Below are 17,634 nucleotides of genomic sequence, written 5' to 3' on the forward strand. Positions count from 1 at the left end.
CTCCGCGGACTCCCGTTCATGTGCTGCCACCTTTGCCCTCCTCACATCCGCGTTCGTTACCTGTCAATGAATGCTTGCTCGATTAATTGTGTAGTCAAGCACCGTCGTCGACTAATGAATTCATGACATTTGCTATTTGTTGCTCAGCGGCGTCGTTACTGGGGTGACAGCCCCCAACTAGGCTAGCGCAGCTTGGAGAAATGGACGGACGCTGACCGCTTCCAGATTCACGTTCCTCCATTCCACGCGCCAACACAAAACAACTCGCCACCGCTCTCAATCGCACACGACACCCTCTGCTCCAGCATCCAAACGCCTCAATAACTACTCAACCACCCAATTCACACGCGAAAATGTCCGCCCAGCAAGACAACAACCAGCACATGGAGGGTGTGCAGGACCCCGCCGACAAGGGCAAGGGCAAGGCCCAGGCTGTAGAGGAGTCCATGGATGAGGACTCCAGCGACGAGTCCGGTATTGAGGACCATGTATGTTTTTCACCCTTCCCATTGGAGTTCTCACAGCTAACACGAAACGCAATAGGCCGGTGAAGGTATACCCACCACATCTTGACACCCACGTCCTGGATATGCATACTGATCAAAGGCATAGTTGAGGAGCCCGATGAGGACAACATGGAGGAAATCGAAACCGCCAATATCATCGGCAGTCGCACGCGCGGCAAGAACATTGACTTTGCCAAGGCGAATGCTGAGCTTGGCGGGGATGAGGATGAGGATGATGATGAGGACTTTGTCGATCCGGAGGATCAGATGAAGGAGTAGATTTGGAGAAGTAGAAGAAGGTGCGTGTTTCGAAATCTTGATGGCGTGGGTGGGGAGCTGACGGTGTGCGTGTAGGGCAACTGTCGACGCGATGCGATGCGATGCGATCATGAACGTCTAAACGCCTGGGTTGGATTTTTATGACACGAAAAGCTTTGGGGATATTGGATGGGATGGAGGGATTGCTCGTGGCTTCGGCGTCTCGGCATGGAGTGCTGCTGTTTTGCTGGCACGGTGTAGGGGACATACTTGGCTGTTGTGCTTTGTTTGGCAACATGACATGGCATGGTTTTCCCTCGCTTGCTTGCGTAGATCCAGTACATTATCACGAAATAACATGATGATATCAAACTTGACCTGCTTTCTCTCTTGGTGTGTCTGGGTGATGTGGACTTGGTTCGAGTCGGACACCCAAGTCCCTCTTTCAGCTAGATGATAGTCAGGATTGAACTGATACACCCATCAAAGCTTTTTTTCCTCGCACGATCCTACGCCCTCCCCCCTGCGAGGCCGATCCGACCCAACGTACAACATGCAAGGGCCTGATGCTCCTTATTATTGTCATGTCAGTATTGTGTAACATGACTGCCCAGTTAACACAACATCTACACATTAGGTAGTTAAACATCATCTTCCCCATCCATCTATCCGTACCCCGACAACATGTTCTTCTCCTCCCCAGCCCCCAATTCCAAGGTAGACTATCAGTCAGCTGGTCAAGTGCTCTGGCATGCTTAGTGTGCCTTGCATTCTGCAACTTCTTTCTTCTCTGCTTTGCTTTGTAGACTCACGCGGCGGGGCAGTAGTAAGGTGAAGGATTTCCTGTTTGAGACGGCATGGTATGCTTTTAGAGTTCTTGGGGGTGGGGTGTAAAGGTACTGCGGTTTCGGAATGTGTAGACGTGGGGATTTGATTAATTTGCTTGCTTGCTTGCTTGCTTGCTTGCTTGCTTGCTTGCTTGCTTGCGTAGTGTTGGTGTTGGTGTTGGTGTTGGTGTTGGTATCCTTTGGTATGGATCAATAGTTCAGCGGGATTTGTTTCCTGGTTGGAGGTTTAGTTCTTTAACGTTTAGAAATCTTTAATCTCCTTGGTTCTGCATATTCCTTCTACTGGACGGACATGTAGATGAAATGTTGGGAGGATGGTCTGAGAGGATGATCTGGGAGCGTTTACACTGGGAGCGTGGTCAATGTGAAACGGTGTGTGTGTGTGTGTGTTGTTGTATACATGTGTTGGGATTGGGTTGGTTTTCATTCGAGCTGATTAGGTCTTCATGTTTGATGTAGTATCATCTAGCAGAAACTCTATGCACAGATAAGGTTACACAGCGAGCACGCGTGCAGAAATGTGCTGAGAAGGGCACGTGTCAACTTGATTCCCTGCCTCGCATCAATTCGAAAAGTTTTGTTGTTACTGTTTAAAGGACTTAGTCGTTGTGTACCTACGGTAGCAAAGTCCTGAAATTTGCACGTCTGTTGTCGTCTAAATTCAAACTAGAAATAGAGATATCGGGGTTTGAATATAATCGGATATACGAGCTTCTTTCTTCATGAGTTCTTTGCCTTTTGGAGGTTGGGTTTGTAGTGTACTAGGGTATCTCCCGCATGTTTTCCCAAATTGCCACCCTCGAGCGAGTTAGAAGGTCTGCTGTGGCTTCGGAGCCAATCGCAATTGCTTTTTACCCCTAGTACGCTTTAGAAAACATCGTTGTAGATGGACTACTGGATGATCCCTAATTGGCTTGGAAGTTTTGCGTATGCTCCACAACCCCCGGAGTGTGTGGTGCGTGGACAAGGCAAAGAAGCAAGGATGAGGCGAGAAACACGTCTCGAATAGGTAATTAGTTGAGGCGGCCCGCGATTCCCACAGATCGAAGGCAAAAGTGCAGTTCAGCGCATCACCCGACCAAAAATTTCAAGTCGGATTGCCTTGCCCCAGACTCCACCCCCATGGTACGCCATGCTCTTCAGAAGGGCGCTTGCTGATATTTCCGGCATGCCCCCGTAGGTAATTCGTGCAGACTTGCAGCGCACTTGCCTGGAGTATCCGCCGCTCAACACCAACGCGCGATGTCGGCGCGTCCAACCACCTTGGACGTGGACCCGGACGCATTGGTGGAGGAAATGAACTCGTGACTCATGAAAACCTCTGTCCAGTCGAGAGTTGCCAGCTAGCAGTCGACATTCCGGTCTTTCCCGACATGATGGGGACATATTCCTTCATCTTTCGTGGCGGGAACACGGCGAGCTCCGCCCAATCTACTAGCAACCAGTGTGATGCTGCTGATGGTGGATGATTTGCTTTTTGCTCGCTTGGTGCGAGCCTACAGGTACAAAGAACGTGAGTCGACGCATTCCGCCTGGCGATGATGTCGATGGCCGCGCACACACTGCACTCCGCTGAGCAGGGGCGGGGCTTTAAGAGATCTCCCATCCTATGACGGTGGTACGCTCGCGTTCCGTAGCGCGTCGTCCGCTCTTGGACCCAACCTTATCGCAGAGATGACCGCCTAGAATTACAACAAAGACGTGGTGGCCCCGCCGTCTGTGGTCGCCGACCCAATGGACGCGCTCCGAATTCCAATGCCGTGGCGTGGGCTGCAGCGGCAATCTCAGAGGTGGAGCGTGAGAGCGGAAGCGCACATGCATGCTGCGTGTCCGGGTCATGATCATATGTCAGAGCGATTTCGGATGCTCAGGATTGGTTACCTCGCTGAACCACTGCCTCACCGCCCGAGACAACCCCGGTCCACCTAGCCCTGCTTTCGGTAACGGGCTGGCAGAAAATGGTGGGGTAGAGGCCAAATTCTCTAACGGTAACATATCTTGGAGCATTGTTAAGTGGGGCTCAGAAGTGCCAGAGAGCCTCAGAAGAGCAATTGGAAAAGGTTGAGGACCAATTGGTCGTGTGTACTCATCTAGTGGGAAGAAAGTGATTTTATTGTGGTTTTGGACGGCGCGTGGACGCAAGGTTGACAGACGCCTCGAGGTGTATGCAACTGGAGAACGGCGCGAACCAGTCACCAAGAACAGTAGCAAGACCGGATTATCGAATGCATTCGCGCAGGCAAGCGGATACAGTTCTCAGATAGTTGGCGAGCATGCCGTGAACGCCTCCCTCGCCACGCTTCTAGACCAGTAATTGGACGAAGTCGGAGTGAAGATGTTAGCGCACTGTGGAAAAAACCCCCCCACCAGCCCTCCCTCAACTCATAAGCATTCCCACCGACCCTGCCGCACTTTCCTCGTTCACTCTCTACCCACTCTTCTCAACTTCATAGTCGCTTGCTGGAATACTGCGAGTCGACCCCAGGCCTGTTCATACCGGCTACACAGTAAGTAGGTCTAGTTTTGCCTCCCACATCATCTCTGCTGCACCTGCCACACTTCCCCGGCCATACAACGAGCTCCCCCACCACTATCTGCCTGCGCGAAAGACCTTAGCGAGCGCCCTGCCTTTATGAGAGCACAACCCCGCGCCACCCTATTCGCCGACTCTCTTATCAGCATATGCGTACGCAAGGGCAGCTATCGGCCATTTTCGAGTTGTGAGCAGCGGCACAGGTATTACTTACCTACAGACGGGTATATGGGTGCTGGTCATGACGTCTGGAAACTCCATTGAGGGTGATTGACGCCTGCAATCGATCTCGATCATTCCCCCACACTTTCTTTGGTTCTGAGCTAGGCTTAAGCGCATCGTATTATTCACAAATATATTCGGCCCTTGACTTTCGCCTCACGAACAACAATCACACCTCACAAGACCCTTGAGACTAACAACCACCTCTAGACTTGTATCAATCACAAGAGCAGCAGCTCCGAGTCGGATCCTCGAGCGACCCCGCCACCACACACATCGACACCCCACCACGCGTACCCGACACCTACAAACCCAGACATTCGGCCTTTTGCCGATATAATGGGTAAGGTCTCGTTTGCCGAAGATACAAAACTGCCCCAGGATACCCAGATCGAAGAGGAGCAAACGTCATCTGTGTTTCCTTACCAAGATGGCCCCGAGAACAAGTCTTGGGCGGGTGCGCTTCCCTTGAAGCAGGGTCTGTATGACCCCTCGTTGGAGAAGGATGCTTGCGGTGTCGGCTTCGCTGCGTGAGTACCCCGGCGATTGTTTGGACTGGAATAGAGACACTGACATTTGGGTAGCCATATCAAGGGCAAGGCCAGCCACAAGATTATCTCCGATGGTAAGAGCGAACATGAAGGCTAGGAATCTAATACAGGATGCTAACAAAACACAGCTCGTTCGTTGCTGTGCAACATGACCCATCGAGGTGCCGTGGGCTCAGACGCACGAGACGGTGACGGTGCAGGTGTAATGACCTCCATCCCCCACCGATTCTTCCTCAAGGAGTTCGGGCGCGACCAGGGCTTCAAGCTGCCTAAGCTTGGCCAGTATGCCACTGGTAACTTGTTCTTCAAGCCAGACTCCGCGATCTTGGAGGAGACCAAGACTATGTTTGAGGATGTTGCAGACCAGATGGACCTGAGAGTACTCGGGTGGCGATTGGTTCCTCGCGACTCTACCCTTCTTGGACCTGCGGCACTATCACGAGAGCCGATCATCCTGCAGCCATTTGTCGTGCTGAAGACTGCCTACGGCGAGGGCAAGGAGCCGAAGCCGGACTTCGATGAGAAATTTGACCCAGCATACTTCGAGCGACAGCTCTACGTTCTACGCAAACGTTCCACACACGTAATTGGCCTGCACAACTGGTTCTACATCTGCTCGCTGAGCAACAAGAACATCGTATACAAGGGTCAGCTGTCTCCAGTGCAAGTGTACGAGTACTACTACGATCTCGTTTCCGTCGACTACGAGGGTCACTTCGCATTGGTGCACTCTCGGTTCTCGACAAACACATTCCCCAGTTGGGATCGTGCACAACCTCTGCGATGGGCCGCTCATAACGGTGAAATCAACACACTCCGAGGAAACAAGAACTGGATGCGAGCACGTGAGGGTGTCATGAAGTCTGAACTTTTCGGCGATGATCTGGACATGCTTTACCCCATCATCGAGGATGGTGGTTCTGACTCTGCAGCGTTCGACAATGTTCTTGAGCTGCTCACCATCAACGGCGTTCTCTCTCTGCCAGAAGCGGTCATGCTTATGGTTCCAGAAGCGTGGCAGGGTAACCACACCATGGACCCCGCCAAGCAGGCTTTCTACGAGTGGGCAGCCTGCATGATGGAGCCCTGGGACGGGCCTGCTCTCTTCACATTCGCAGACGGACGGTACTGCGGTGCCAACCTTGACCGAAACGGTCTCCGCCCTTGCCGTTACTACGTCACTGATGACGACCGCATTGTCTGCGCTTCTGAGGTCGGTACGATCTCCATTGAGCCTGAGCGAGTTGTGCAGAAGGGTCGTCTACAGCCCGGTAGGATGTTGCTCGTCGATACTGTCGCTGGACGAATTGTCGACGACGCCGAGTTGAAGAACACGGTGGCACAGCGTAACAACTTCCGCGACTGGGTGGAGAAGAACCTTCTCACCCTACCCAAGATTGTGAAAGCAGTCAGTGACAAGGGTATGGAGCTCTCCAGCAAACTGTCCGAGAGCAAAGTTCACGAGGACCCTCGTCTACGAGCATTTGGCTACTCTCTGGAGCAGATCAGTTTGCTCCTCGGACCCATGGCCGCGGATTCAAAGGAAGCTCTTGGATCTATGGGTAACGATGCCCCTCTGGCTTGCTTAGCCACTCAGCCTCGTCTACTCTACGAGTACTTCCGTCAGCTCTTCGCTCAGGTCACAAACCCTCCGATTGACCCTATTCGTGAGGCGATCGTCATGTCTTTGGAGGCCTATGTTGGTCCTCAGGGCAACCTGTTGGAGATGAATGAATTTCAGTGCGGTCGAATGCTTCTGCCTTCGCCTATTCTGTCTCTTGAGGAGTTCAAGGCGATAACCAACACTCACACTCTGTACTCTGACTGGACGGTTAAGACCATCGACATCACTTTCGACAAGAGCGAGGGTGTCGAGGGATACATCAATGCTCTCGACCGCATTTGCGAGGGCGCTGCTGAAGGTGTCAAGGCTGGTGACAACATCATCCTGCTCTCTGACAAGGCGACTTCAGCTGACCGAGTTCCCATCTCTGCATGCTTGGCCACTGGTATGGTGCACCACCACCTTGTTCGTAACAAGTGGCGTTCCAACGTTGCGTTGTTTGTCGAGACTGGTGAGGCTCGTGAAGTCCACCACATGTCTGTCCTTGTCGGATACGGAGCTGATGCCATCTGCCCATACCTCGCCATCGAGTGTATCCTCAAGATGCACCGCGAAGGGCTCATTCGCAAGAAACTCAGCCCCGATCAGCTCATTGACAACTACAAGCACTCTTGCGATGGTGGTATCTTGAAGGTTATGAGCAAGATGGGTATCTCCACCCTTCCTTCGTACAAGGGCGCTCAGATCTTCGAAGCTCTTGGTCTCGATGACTCCGTCGTCGACCGCTGCTTTACCGGAACTGCCTCCCGTATCAAGGGTATGACCTTTGAGCTGATCGCACAGGATGCCTTGGCCCTCCACGAGAACGGTTTCCCATCCCGATCCATCGTTGAGGTTCCTGGTCTGGCTGAGACTGGAGAATACCACTGGCGTGACGGAGGCGAACCCCACGTCAACGATCCCACCGCCATGGCCAACATCCAGGATGCCGTCCGCACGAAGAATGACAAGTCCTACGAGGCTTACTCCCTCGCCGAGTACGAGCGCATCAAGGACTGCACGCTTCGTGGTCTCCTTGACTTCAACTTTGACGACCGCACACCGATCCCCATCGATCAGGTCGAGCCATGGACTGACATCGTGCGTCGCTTCGTCACTGGTGCTATGTCCTACGGTTCTATCTCCATGGAGTCGCACTCAACCCTTGCTGTCGCCATGAACCGACTTGGCGGTAAGTCCAACACTGGTGAGGGTGGTGAGGATCCCGAGCGCAGCTTGCGCATGGACAACGGTGACACAATGCGCTCTGCCATCAAGCAGATTGCTTCTGGACGTTTCGGTGTCACCTCCAACTACTTGGCCGACGCCGACGAACTCCAGATCAAGATGGCTCAGGGTGCTAAGCCCGGTGAGGGTGGTGAGCTTCCTGGCCACAAGGTCTCTGGCTCCATCGCTAAGACCCGCCACTCTACCCCTGGTGTGGGTCTCATCAGCCCTCCTCCCCATCACGACATCTACTCGATCGAAGATCTCAAGCAGTTGATCTACGATCTGAAGTGCTCCAACCCTCGCGCTCGTGTCTCCGTCAAGCTCGTATCCGAGACTGGTGTTGGTATTGTCGCCTCGGGTGTCGCCAAAGCCAAGGCTGACCACATCCTCATCTCTGGTCACGATGGTGGTACCGGTGCTTCTCGATGGACTGGTATCAAGTACGCCGGTCTTCCCTGGGAGTTGGGTCTCGCCGAGACTCATCAGACTCTTGTCCTCAACGATCTCCGTGGTCGTGTCATCGTCCAGACTGATGGTCAGCTCCGAACCGGACGCGATGTCGCTATCGCCTGTTTGCTTGGAGCTGAAGAATGGGGCTTTGCTACGACTCCTCTGATCGCCATGGGCTGCATCATGATGCGGAAGTGCCAGTCAGTATTTTACTCTTCGTCGTTGCCCGCTCCAGTGTTTACGAAGACATTTTCCCCCATCAACACCCCTTGTAGTTGTCCATCCCATTGTTCATGACAACAACTACTCCTCCTTTAGCACCCCTTGTAGTCGTCCGCCCCAACGTTCAAAACACTTATGAGACCATCTGCTAACCATGGTAATAGTCTGAACACCTGCCCAGTCGGCATCGCCACCCAGGATCCCGAGCTCAGGAAGAAGTTCTCCGGTACGCCCGAACACGTGATCAACTTCTTCTACTACATCGCCAATGAGCTCCGAGCCATCATGGCTAAGCTTGGTTACCGAACCATCAACGATATGGTCGGCCACTGCGAGACCCTCCGCATTCGGGACGATCTCCGCACACCCAAGACGGAGAACATTGACCTGTCTCTCATCCTGACTCCTGCGCACACCCTCCGACCTGGTGTGGCTACCTTCAACGTCCGCAAGCAGGATCACCGTCTGCACGTGCGTCTCGACAACAAGCTCATCGCTGAGTCCGAGCTTGCTCTCGAGAAGGGCCTGCCAGCCCGCATTGAGTGCGATGTAGTCAACACCGATCGTGCTCTCGGCGCTACCCTCTCTTACCACATCAGCAAGCGCTATGGCGAGGCCGGTCTGCCACAAGACACCATCCATGTGAACATTCGTGGATCCGCTGGTCAGTCTTTTGGTGCCTTCCTTGCGCCAGGTGTCACTCTTGAGCTTGAGGGTGATGCCAACGACTACGTCGGCAAGGGTCTCTCCGGAGGCCGTTTGATTGTCTACCCACCACGAACTGCCGTATACCGTGCCGAGGAGAACATCCTGATTGGTAACGTTTGCTTGTATGGAGCCACCAAGGGTACTTGCTACTTCCGCGGTATCGCTGCTGAGCGTTTCTGTGTTCGTAACTCTGGTGCCACAGCGGTTGTTGAGGGTGTCGGTGACCACGGCTGCGAGTACATGACTGGTGGTCGTGTCCTGGTTCTCGGTTCTACTGGACGGAACTTTGCTGCTGGTATGTCCGGTGGTATTGCCTACGTTCTCGACATCCACCAGGATTTCGAGCAGAAAGTCAACCAGGAGATGGTTGAGCTTTCCGGTATCGAGGAGCCCGAAGAGATCGCCTACCTCCGTGGTCTTATTGAAGATCATCACCACTACACTGGCTCCGAGCTCGCCGCGCGCATCCTGCTTGACTTCACTCGCGCACTCCCACGCTTCGTCAAGGTCATGCCCGTTGACTACAAGCGCGTGCTTTTGGAGGAGAAGGCGAAGGCGGCTGAGAAGAAGAGGCAGGAGTACCCGCTTCCTATCCTCGCAGGCAATCCTGTCCGTTCTGCTCACGAGCAATCTCGCAAGACTGAGCATGAACACGAGGCCAAGGAAAAGAAGAAGAGTGACTTGCTCGACATTGAGGAGAGTGTCACTGACGCGAAGGCCGAGAAGAAGAAGGCACTTGTGCTTGACAAGACTCGCGGCTTCATGAAATACCAGCGCCGCTCTGAGAAATACCGCAACCCCAAGACCCGAACTCGTGATTGGGCGGAGCTGTCTCAGCGTTTGAACGAGGATGAACTCAAGTACCAGACTGCTCGTTGCATGGACTGCGGTGTACCCTTTTGTCAGTCTGACACTGGTTGCCCCATTTCTAACATTATACCGAAATGGAACGAACTGGTCTTTCAGGGTCAATGGCGCGATGCGCTAAATAGGCTGTTAAAAACCAATAATTTCCCAGAATTCACTGGTCGTGTCTGCCCTGCTCCTTGCGAGGGTGCTTGCGTTCTCGGAATCAACGAGGACCCAGTTGGCATCAAATCGATCGAGTGTGCCATTATCGACCGTGGTTTCGAGATGGGCTGGATGGTTCCTACGCCACCTAAGCACCGCACCGGCAAGACGGTTGCCATTATCGGTGGTGGCCCAGCAGGTCTCGCTTGCTCTGACCAGCTCAACAAGGCTGGCCACACTGTCACCCTCTTCGAGCGATCCGATCGTGTTGGTGGGCTGCTCATGTATGGTATTCCCAACATGAAGCTTGACAAGAAGGTTGTCCAGCGCCGTGTCGATTTCTTGGCGGCTGAGGGCATCACTTTCAAGACCGGTGTCGCTGTTGGTGAAGAAGGACAACCTACTCTCGACACTCTTCGCGCAGAGTTTGACGCCGTTGTATTCGCCACCGGTGCTACTGTCGCTCGTGATCTGCCGATCCCCAACCGCAACCTTGAAGGCATCCACTACGCCATGCAGTTCTTGCACAAGAACACCAAGTCCCTCCTGGACTCCGAGTTGGCTGATGACGCATACATCTCTGCCAAGGACAAGAATGTCGTTGTCATTGGAGGTGGTGACACCGGTAACGATTGCATTGGTACGTCCGTTCGTCACGGTGCCAAGTCGGTCGTCAACTTCGAGTTGCTGCCCCAGCCCCCAGCAGAACGTGCTCGCGACAACCCATGGCCTCAGTGGCCCCGTATCTTCCGCACAGATTACGGCCACTCTGAGGTCAAGACTCACATGGGCAAGGATCCGCGTGAGTACTGTGTCATGTCCAAGGACTTCGTCGACGACGGAGAGGGCAAAGTCAAGGGCATCAACACCGTCCGTGTTGAGTGGACCAAGTCTGCCTCTGGCGGTTGGGACATGAAGCACGTTGAGGGCAGCGAGCAGTTCTTCCCTGCTGACCTCGTCCTGCTCTCCATGGGTTTCTTGGGTCCCGAGCAGCGTGTGATGAGCGATGTCGTCGAGCTCGACGGTCGCAAGAACATCAAGACACCTCCTGGTCACTACAACACCAACCTCCCCGGTGTCTTCGCCGCTGGTGATTGCCGTCGCGGTCAATCTCTCATCGTGTGGGGCATCAACGAGGGTCGCCAGTGCGCTCGCGATGTTGACTCTTTCCTCACTGGCGAAGGAACCGCGCTTCCCGTCACTGGTGGCATCGTCAAGCGCTCGCCGCTGCAGAACAAGGCCATTGGCTCTTCCAAGGGTCTGATCACGGCCTCCGCATAGAAAGGTCTTGGAGTTGAAGTGGTAATAAAAAGAGGGGTCACGCAAGAACGGTTACGAAGATAGGGTTATGATAAAATTGGGTTCCGCACGAATTTGGCGTATCATCTGTACAGGCGTTTGGGCTCATTGGAGCATTTGCTGTCATCACTCGCAAGATACCTTTTTCCAGTTTGCCGGAGTCATCTGGGCGGCATTTGCGGTATGCAGTGTTTAGCGTGCTTTCCGCATCCAATTTGTGTACATATGCGAATCATATATCTACTGCATTCAGTTCATGTAACCCGTGAGGTGTGCTAAATACTGACTCCGTCTTTTAGAATGCTTGGCAGCAAGAGGTTGTCTCTCGGTCTATCGAAATATTAGGAGCCAGGGTGCAGCGAAATCATGCAACAGCTGGACAACTACAACTAAGTTTAGTATAGGGATCTTGTGCATGAATACAGAGCTGTATACGCCTTGTGTGCACTTCAACAACTTCCAATCGTGTAGTTTTGCGACTTGTAGGAGCCACAAAGAATGTAGCTTACTTCGTTTCGTGATTTCCAACTACCTCAGGAAATGCAAGTTCGTGTAGCGTGGATGACGTCACGCGGTCTGCACCAGGCTTCACAGAAGTCGACGCTGCAGTCTCATCACAACACCATCAGCAGTATGCACTGGTGATCTCCTATAATAGCGAAAATGCTATCAAGACCAGTCTGGCATACCGCTGGACGGCGCTTGCCACTGCCGGAATTGTCAAGGTAGAAGACGAAACTTTGATAGGGCAGAACATCACGAGATAACTGACAGCTCATCAGAACCACACACTCGATTTTGTATGCTCGCAACAGACCGGCCAGTCTACTAAACCAGAGATTATGGACTGTTCCAGGCCGCTATGCAACAACGTCAACCACATTGCAAGCTGGCGAGGATCAAACAGGCCATATCAGTGCTGCACCTAATGAGGGGCTCCTTTTCTTCAACAATGTCTTCCCCATCCAGATTCGGAAAATCTTAGGACTTCCAATTCCTCGTTTGCTCGACAAGATTATCAGCCCCACAGGTTCAGGAACGGATCCAAATGTCATCCTCGAGAGAGCGAGGGCAAAAGGCAGTCTGCCCATCAATGCTACCGAAGTCCTCCCACGCATGAGAGAGGGTGGAGCGTTCGTCAAGTACACTGTCGATGATAGTGGTGCAGCAAGTTCGGATTCAGATGTTGAGAAACTGCTACAGGGGTACCTGAACGACAATCCCGTCAAGCCTTGGTGGAGTCCATTCCGTCGGGTAGAAGTCAGCGTCGTGAAGGGGAGGCCGTGGATTGAAGATCTGATGCGTCTGCCTACACCGCGGCTGAGGGTCGAATTCGTCCCTGCGGAGCCAGGCGCGGGGGTCAGCGAGGCGGTTGAGTTGAGCCAGGAACAGCTGTTTGAGCTCTTCAGGCCGTATGGAAAGTTGAGTGATATTGTTGTGCAGCCCCCGGACTCCAAGGTGTTGCCGAAGTTTGCGTATCTGGATTTTGCGGGTCTGCCAAATGCTACTATGGCGAAGAACTGGTATGCACCCTTACTGATGGATTTCGGATATTTCAACTGATGTGTCTGCAGTATGCATGGCTATGTCCTTACCGAAGCACTTGGAGGCGGGAAGAAGGGCACCGTCGTGAGGCTGAAGTACGAGGCGAAGATCAAGCCGCGTTGGTTCAAGGACTGGCTCTTCAGTCATCCAAGAATCGTCATTCCCGTTCTTGCTGCGATTGTAGCTACCATTACCGTCGCCATCTTTGATCCGTCAGTTGCACAAACATCTTCTAGTGTAGCACCTACTAATGCATACTCAGGATCCGAACATTCTTTGTCAAGGCACACATCACAAGGACTCTCCACTTCGAAGACAACAAATGGTATAAATGGATCAAAGGCTACGCGACAGACATCTTTCACCGCCGGAAACAAGAAGATGATGATGGCATGGAGGCAATATGGGACGATCGCAAAGGCAACATCGAGCAGATCCAGACCTGGCTCATGGAGACGGCTGATACGTTCATCATCGTCCAAGGACCTCGTGGTACTGGGAAACGTGAATTGGTGGTCGATCAAGCACTCCAGGACGTAAAGCTCAAAGCTGTCATTGACTGCAAACCAATTCAGGAAGCTCGAGGTGACAGCGCGACCATCAGCGCTGCGGCCATGGCTGTGGGCTACAAGCCAGTGTTTTCGTGGATGAACAGTATCAGCGGCATGATCGACATGGCTGCTCAAGGCGCGACAGGTGTCAAGACGGGTTTCTCTGAGACTCTCGAATCTCAACTCAACAAGATCTGGAATACTACGACTACGGCACTTAGGCAAATCGCGCTAGACAGCCGGGATAAGGACGACAAGGACGCAAACTTGGGTGACGACGAGTGGCTTGAAGCGCATCCCGAGCGCAGACCTGTAGTCATTATAGACAACTTCTTGCACAAGAGTCAGGAGGGTGGCATTGTCTACGACAAGATTGCCGACTGGTAAGCATGGTGACTCGAACTGATTGCAACCTCTGACAACTACTAGGGCCGCCCGCTTGACGACTACCAACGTAGCACATGTGATCTTCCTGACCAACGACGTCTCGTTCTCCAAATCGCTCTCCAAGGCACTACCCGACCGTGTGTTCCGCCAAATCTCACTTTCAGACTGCAGCCCTGACGTCGCCAAACGCTTCGTCGTCAAGCACCTCGATGCTGACGTTGAGGATGAACCGGCACCAAAGGATGGCTCAGAAAAGAAGCTGCCGTCGCGACACCGTACTGATCTTGGCGAACTGGACACTTGCATTGATTATCTGGGTGGCCGACTTACGGACCTTGAGTTCCTCGCGCGACGAATCAAATCTGGCGAAACACCTACCAAGGCAGTGCACGAAATGATTGATCAATCAGCGTCTGAGATTCTCAAGATGTACATCTTTGGCGCAGAAGACGAGGGCGGTAACCGTAACTGGAATGCTGAGCAAGCGTGGTTCCTGATCAAGAAACTCGCAAAAGTGGAGTCAATACGATACAATGAGGTGATGCTCGACGACACGTTGAAGAGCGGCGGTGACAACGTGCTCCGTGCTCTCGAGCAGGCGGAACTCATCACCATCGTCTCTGGCGCCAACGGTCGTCCATCGACAATAAAGCCTGGCAAGCCTGTTTACTACCCAGCGTTCAAGCGGTTGACGGAGGACAATGTGTTGAGGAGTCGTCTGGATCTTGCGATTCTCACCAACCTGACGAAGATTGAGAGCGCGACCATCGACAAGTGCGAGAATGAGCTGTTGCTGTTGAGTCAGTTGAGGAGCCAGCCTGCGCAGACGATGGGACGCGTGCAGTATCTACTGGACAAGATGATGGTGAGCCAGCAGAAGGTGGAGAAGTACGAGGGGGAGATGAAGGGGCTGAAGAAGGTGCTTGGGACGGAGTATTAGTTTGGGTTTGATGTGTCTGCTACGAGTACATTTGTGTATAGATACCATCCTCCTTTCAATCCAGTGTCTGCTTGAAGTAGTTTGAATATTCTATTTTCGTCCGTGTTTCCAGCGCTGCCGGATGGAAGGAATTCTTCCGTGACATCAGAGTTCCGGCGCACAGGCAAAATGGGCAGCGACCTCGGGAGCTTTCCCTCCAGCCGAGAGCTTTGTCGTCGTGGAGCCCGTGCCAACAACGGCCACAACTCCATCCAAGCTCCAGCGCCGCAACTTTTCCGCGACGGCCATTGCGCAACCCACGGGCACCCACTGCACGTCATCTCCGCCTGTCTTTCGTCGTCCGCTTCATCCGCTGCCTCTGCCTGCCCTTCTGCCTCTTCTGCTTGCACACCTCGGCACCTGACGTCCCCACACAATGGCGCCAGTCACGGAATCGGTCGTCGACGACCTCAAGAGCCTCGTCTCGCGCCTCGAGCACCGCATTGGCGAGCTCGAGAACAAGCTGAGCGGCCATGCGTCAAGTGCGCCCGCGGCACAGGAGGGCGTCAGGATGATCCTGATGGGGCCACCGGGTGCAGGTGCGTGGGCTGCACATGCCCCTCGGCGGCGCTGGATTTGCTAACATCCCCCAGGCAAGGGTACACAGGCGCCGCGCATCAAGGAAAAGTTCTGCGCCTGCCATCTCGTACGTTTTTCTGCCCCTGGCGACGTCATGAGAGAGTGGGACGCTGATGCGAACAGGCTACCGGCGACATGCTGCGCGCCCAAGTCTCGGCAAAGACACCGCTCGGCCGCGAAGCCAAGAAGATCATGGACGCCGGCGGTCTTGTCAGCGACGAGATCATGGTCAACATGATCAAGACGGAGCTCGAGAACAACGCCGAGTGCAAGAAGGGGTGCGTCAGAATCTGCCCTATGAGCGTCTGCCACTTTCACTGCTAACCCTCGTCTGCACAGCTTCATCCTCGACGGCTTCCCCCGCACAGTCACCCAGGCTGAGAAGCTCGACGACATGCTCACCAAGACCCGAAAGCCGCTCCAGCACGCCGTCGAACTGCAAATCGACGACGGCCTCCTCGTCTCGCGCATCACTGGCCGTCTCGTGCACCCCGCCTCGGGCCGCTCCTACCACAAGATCTTCAACCCACCCAAGACCTCCATGACGGACGACGTGACGGGCGAGCCGCTGATCCAGCGCTCCGACGACAACGAGGCGACGCTCACGAAGCGCCTGTCGACGTACCATGCCCAAACAGCACCCGTCGTTAGCTACTACCAGAAGACGGGCATCTGGAAGCCAATCGATGCGAGTCAGGAACCGGGGCAGGTGTGGAAGAGCTTGTTGAAGGTATTCGATGGCCAGGCGTACGTTGCGGGCCGAACGGGCAGCCTACTCAACAAGGTCGGGCTGAAGAACTAGATCACTTGAACGAAGCGTCTTGATAGATGAGATGACGTGAGAAGAGGTGGGGCTTGGATGACGGGCATGAACTGGGTATGTCTTCTACGAGATTTGGACGATCATGTTTGGTTTTCACGCAAAAAGTCTGTCGTGGTGCTTTGCTATCAGGGATGCATATATGGCACCCCCAGAGTGCCTTGTACTTGTAAAGACGCATCTGGAAGGGCAGTTTTTGGAGGAGTGCGTTTCTGTACTGTATGTTTGGACACTTTTGAGTGCTTGTCTTGGGGGTTTGTCTCAGGCCGTAGCACTCGAGAGCTTTTTGGAAATGCATACGTATATCCAATGTGGTTTTGTGGGGGTTGATAGGGTGATGCGATGTGATGTGTGTGTGTCATACTTCTACCACTCTATTTCTTTTCCAATGTGTATTCGTCGCGAGGCAACAGTATAGACGTTGCAGATCACTTGATTTGACCCACGCGTTGCCGCCTCCTTCCTTGCGACAACGTGTTCCGGACACGAGGCTCGCCGGCGTTTAGACACCCTAAGCTCCGACGTTTTTACGTCTCATCTCAATTCACGCCGCTGAGGTATACACACTCGACAAGCGTCCTCGCAATCACCGCCACATACTACGTACCCCACATCTCATACCGCCCTCCACACACGCGCATACCCCCCAAGAGTCCGGAACAGCCGGGGAGCCCAAACACCCACACCAGCGCAACCACAAGCCCCCCCAAAGCGCCAGCGCACGCAACAATGTCAAGCCGGTACGCAGACCCCTCGCAACCCGCCCCAGAAAAAGAAGAAAGATGAACTAATCAGACCCGCAGCTTCGGCAGACAAGACGCGCGCGACGACCTCTTCAGCTCCTACAACCGCAGCGCCTCACCCTCGAAGTCGAAAAAAGCCAAGTCGCCATACGGTGTGGGGGGCTATGGATTCGGGGGCAGCAATGGGAGTGTGAATACAGCGCAGGCGGACACGGGGTTTGGCGCGTATCCCGGGAGTGGGCGGGGGAACGGGAATGGGAACGGGAATGGGAATGGATATGGCATGGGTTTGGGTGTGAATGGCGGAGGAGGAGGAGGATACGGAGACGACAACACGTTTCGTTCCGCTACGCCGAATTCCCGCGGCCAGTATAGTTCCGCGGTGCTGGATGAGCTGGAGAGCCAGAATGATGAGCAGGTTGGCGTGTTGACTAGTAAGGTTAAGATGCTTAAGGATGTTTGTCCTCCCTCCTTGTTCTTACCCCTACTCCTCCCTTCTTCTTCTTCTTCTTCTTCTTCTTCTTCTTCTTCTTCTTCTTCTTCTTCTTCTTCTTCTTCTTCTTCTTCTTCTTCTTCTTCTTCTTCTTCT

The 17,634-nt window shown here is 53.7% G+C and overlaps 5 protein-coding genes across 5 annotated transcripts in view; all 5 read left to right on the top strand.

Annotated features, from left to right (window-relative positions):
* Position 1: 1 nt before the first annotated feature.
* P153DRAFT_25409 (uncharacterized protein) lies at positions 2 to 1,168 on the top strand. The gene is made up of 4 exons (XM_033662756.1): positions 2 to 488; positions 544 to 553; positions 613 to 805; positions 861 to 1,168. The coding sequence occupies exons 1-3, from the start codon at positions 354 to 356 to the stop codon at positions 783 to 785; spliced, it is 318 nt and encodes a 105-aa protein (XP_033523178.1). The 5' UTR covers positions 2 to 353; the 3' UTR covers positions 786 to 805; positions 861 to 1,168.
* Positions 1,169 to 4,706: 3,538 nt separating this feature from the next.
* Positions 4,707 to 11,423, top strand: P153DRAFT_291710 (glutamate synthase-like protein; the record flags this gene model as incomplete). The annotated part of the gene is made up of 4 exons (XM_033663783.1): positions 4,707 to 4,897; positions 4,952 to 4,992; positions 5,047 to 8,401; positions 8,588 to 11,423. The coding sequence occupies 4 exons, from the start codon at positions 4,707 to 4,709 to the stop codon at positions 11,421 to 11,423; spliced, it is 6,423 nt and encodes a 2,140-aa protein (XP_033523179.1).
* A 681-nt stretch (positions 11,424 to 12,104) lies between these two features.
* Positions 12,105 to 14,864, top strand: P153DRAFT_385993 (uncharacterized protein; the record flags this gene model as incomplete). Its single annotated transcript, XM_033670480.1, has 5 exons — positions 12,105 to 12,166; positions 12,224 to 12,964; positions 13,016 to 13,198; positions 13,249 to 13,920; positions 13,967 to 14,864. 5 exons carry the CDS (start codon positions 12,105 to 12,107, stop codon positions 14,862 to 14,864), a joined length of 2,556 nt encoding a protein of 851 aa, XP_033523180.1.
* A 265-nt stretch (positions 14,865 to 15,129) lies between these two features.
* P153DRAFT_367136 (adenylate kinase-like protein cytosolic) lies at positions 15,130 to 16,672 on the top strand. Its single transcript, XM_033668198.1, has 4 exons — positions 15,130 to 15,442; positions 15,497 to 15,549; positions 15,606 to 15,760; positions 15,822 to 16,672. The coding sequence occupies exons 1-4, from the start codon at positions 15,280 to 15,282 to the stop codon at positions 16,282 to 16,284; spliced, it is 834 nt and encodes a 277-aa protein (XP_033523181.1). The 5' UTR covers positions 15,130 to 15,279; the 3' UTR covers positions 16,285 to 16,672.
* Positions 16,673 to 16,681: 9 nt separating this feature from the next.
* Positions 16,682 to 17,634, top strand: part of P153DRAFT_423281 (uncharacterized protein) — a gene marked incomplete at its 3' end in the record, with an annotated part of 1,328 nt that continues 375 nt past the window's right edge. The window contains exons 1-2 of the mRNA XM_033672417.1: positions 16,682 to 17,042; positions 17,106 to 17,502. Of these exons, the coding sequence (XP_033523182.1) occupies positions 17,032 to 17,042; positions 17,106 to 17,502 (408 nt within the window). The 5' untranslated portion in view covers positions 16,682 to 17,031. The remainder of the gene's footprint in view (positions 17,043 to 17,105; positions 17,503 to 17,634) is intronic.

Source organism: Dothidotthia symphoricarpi (assembly GCF_010015815.1).
Source record: "Dothidotthia symphoricarpi CBS 119687 unplaced genomic scaffold P153scaffold_11, whole genome shotgun sequence".
Classification (NCBI taxonomy): domain Eukaryota; kingdom Fungi; phylum Ascomycota; class Dothideomycetes; order Pleosporales; family Dothidotthiaceae; genus Dothidotthia; species Dothidotthia symphoricarpi.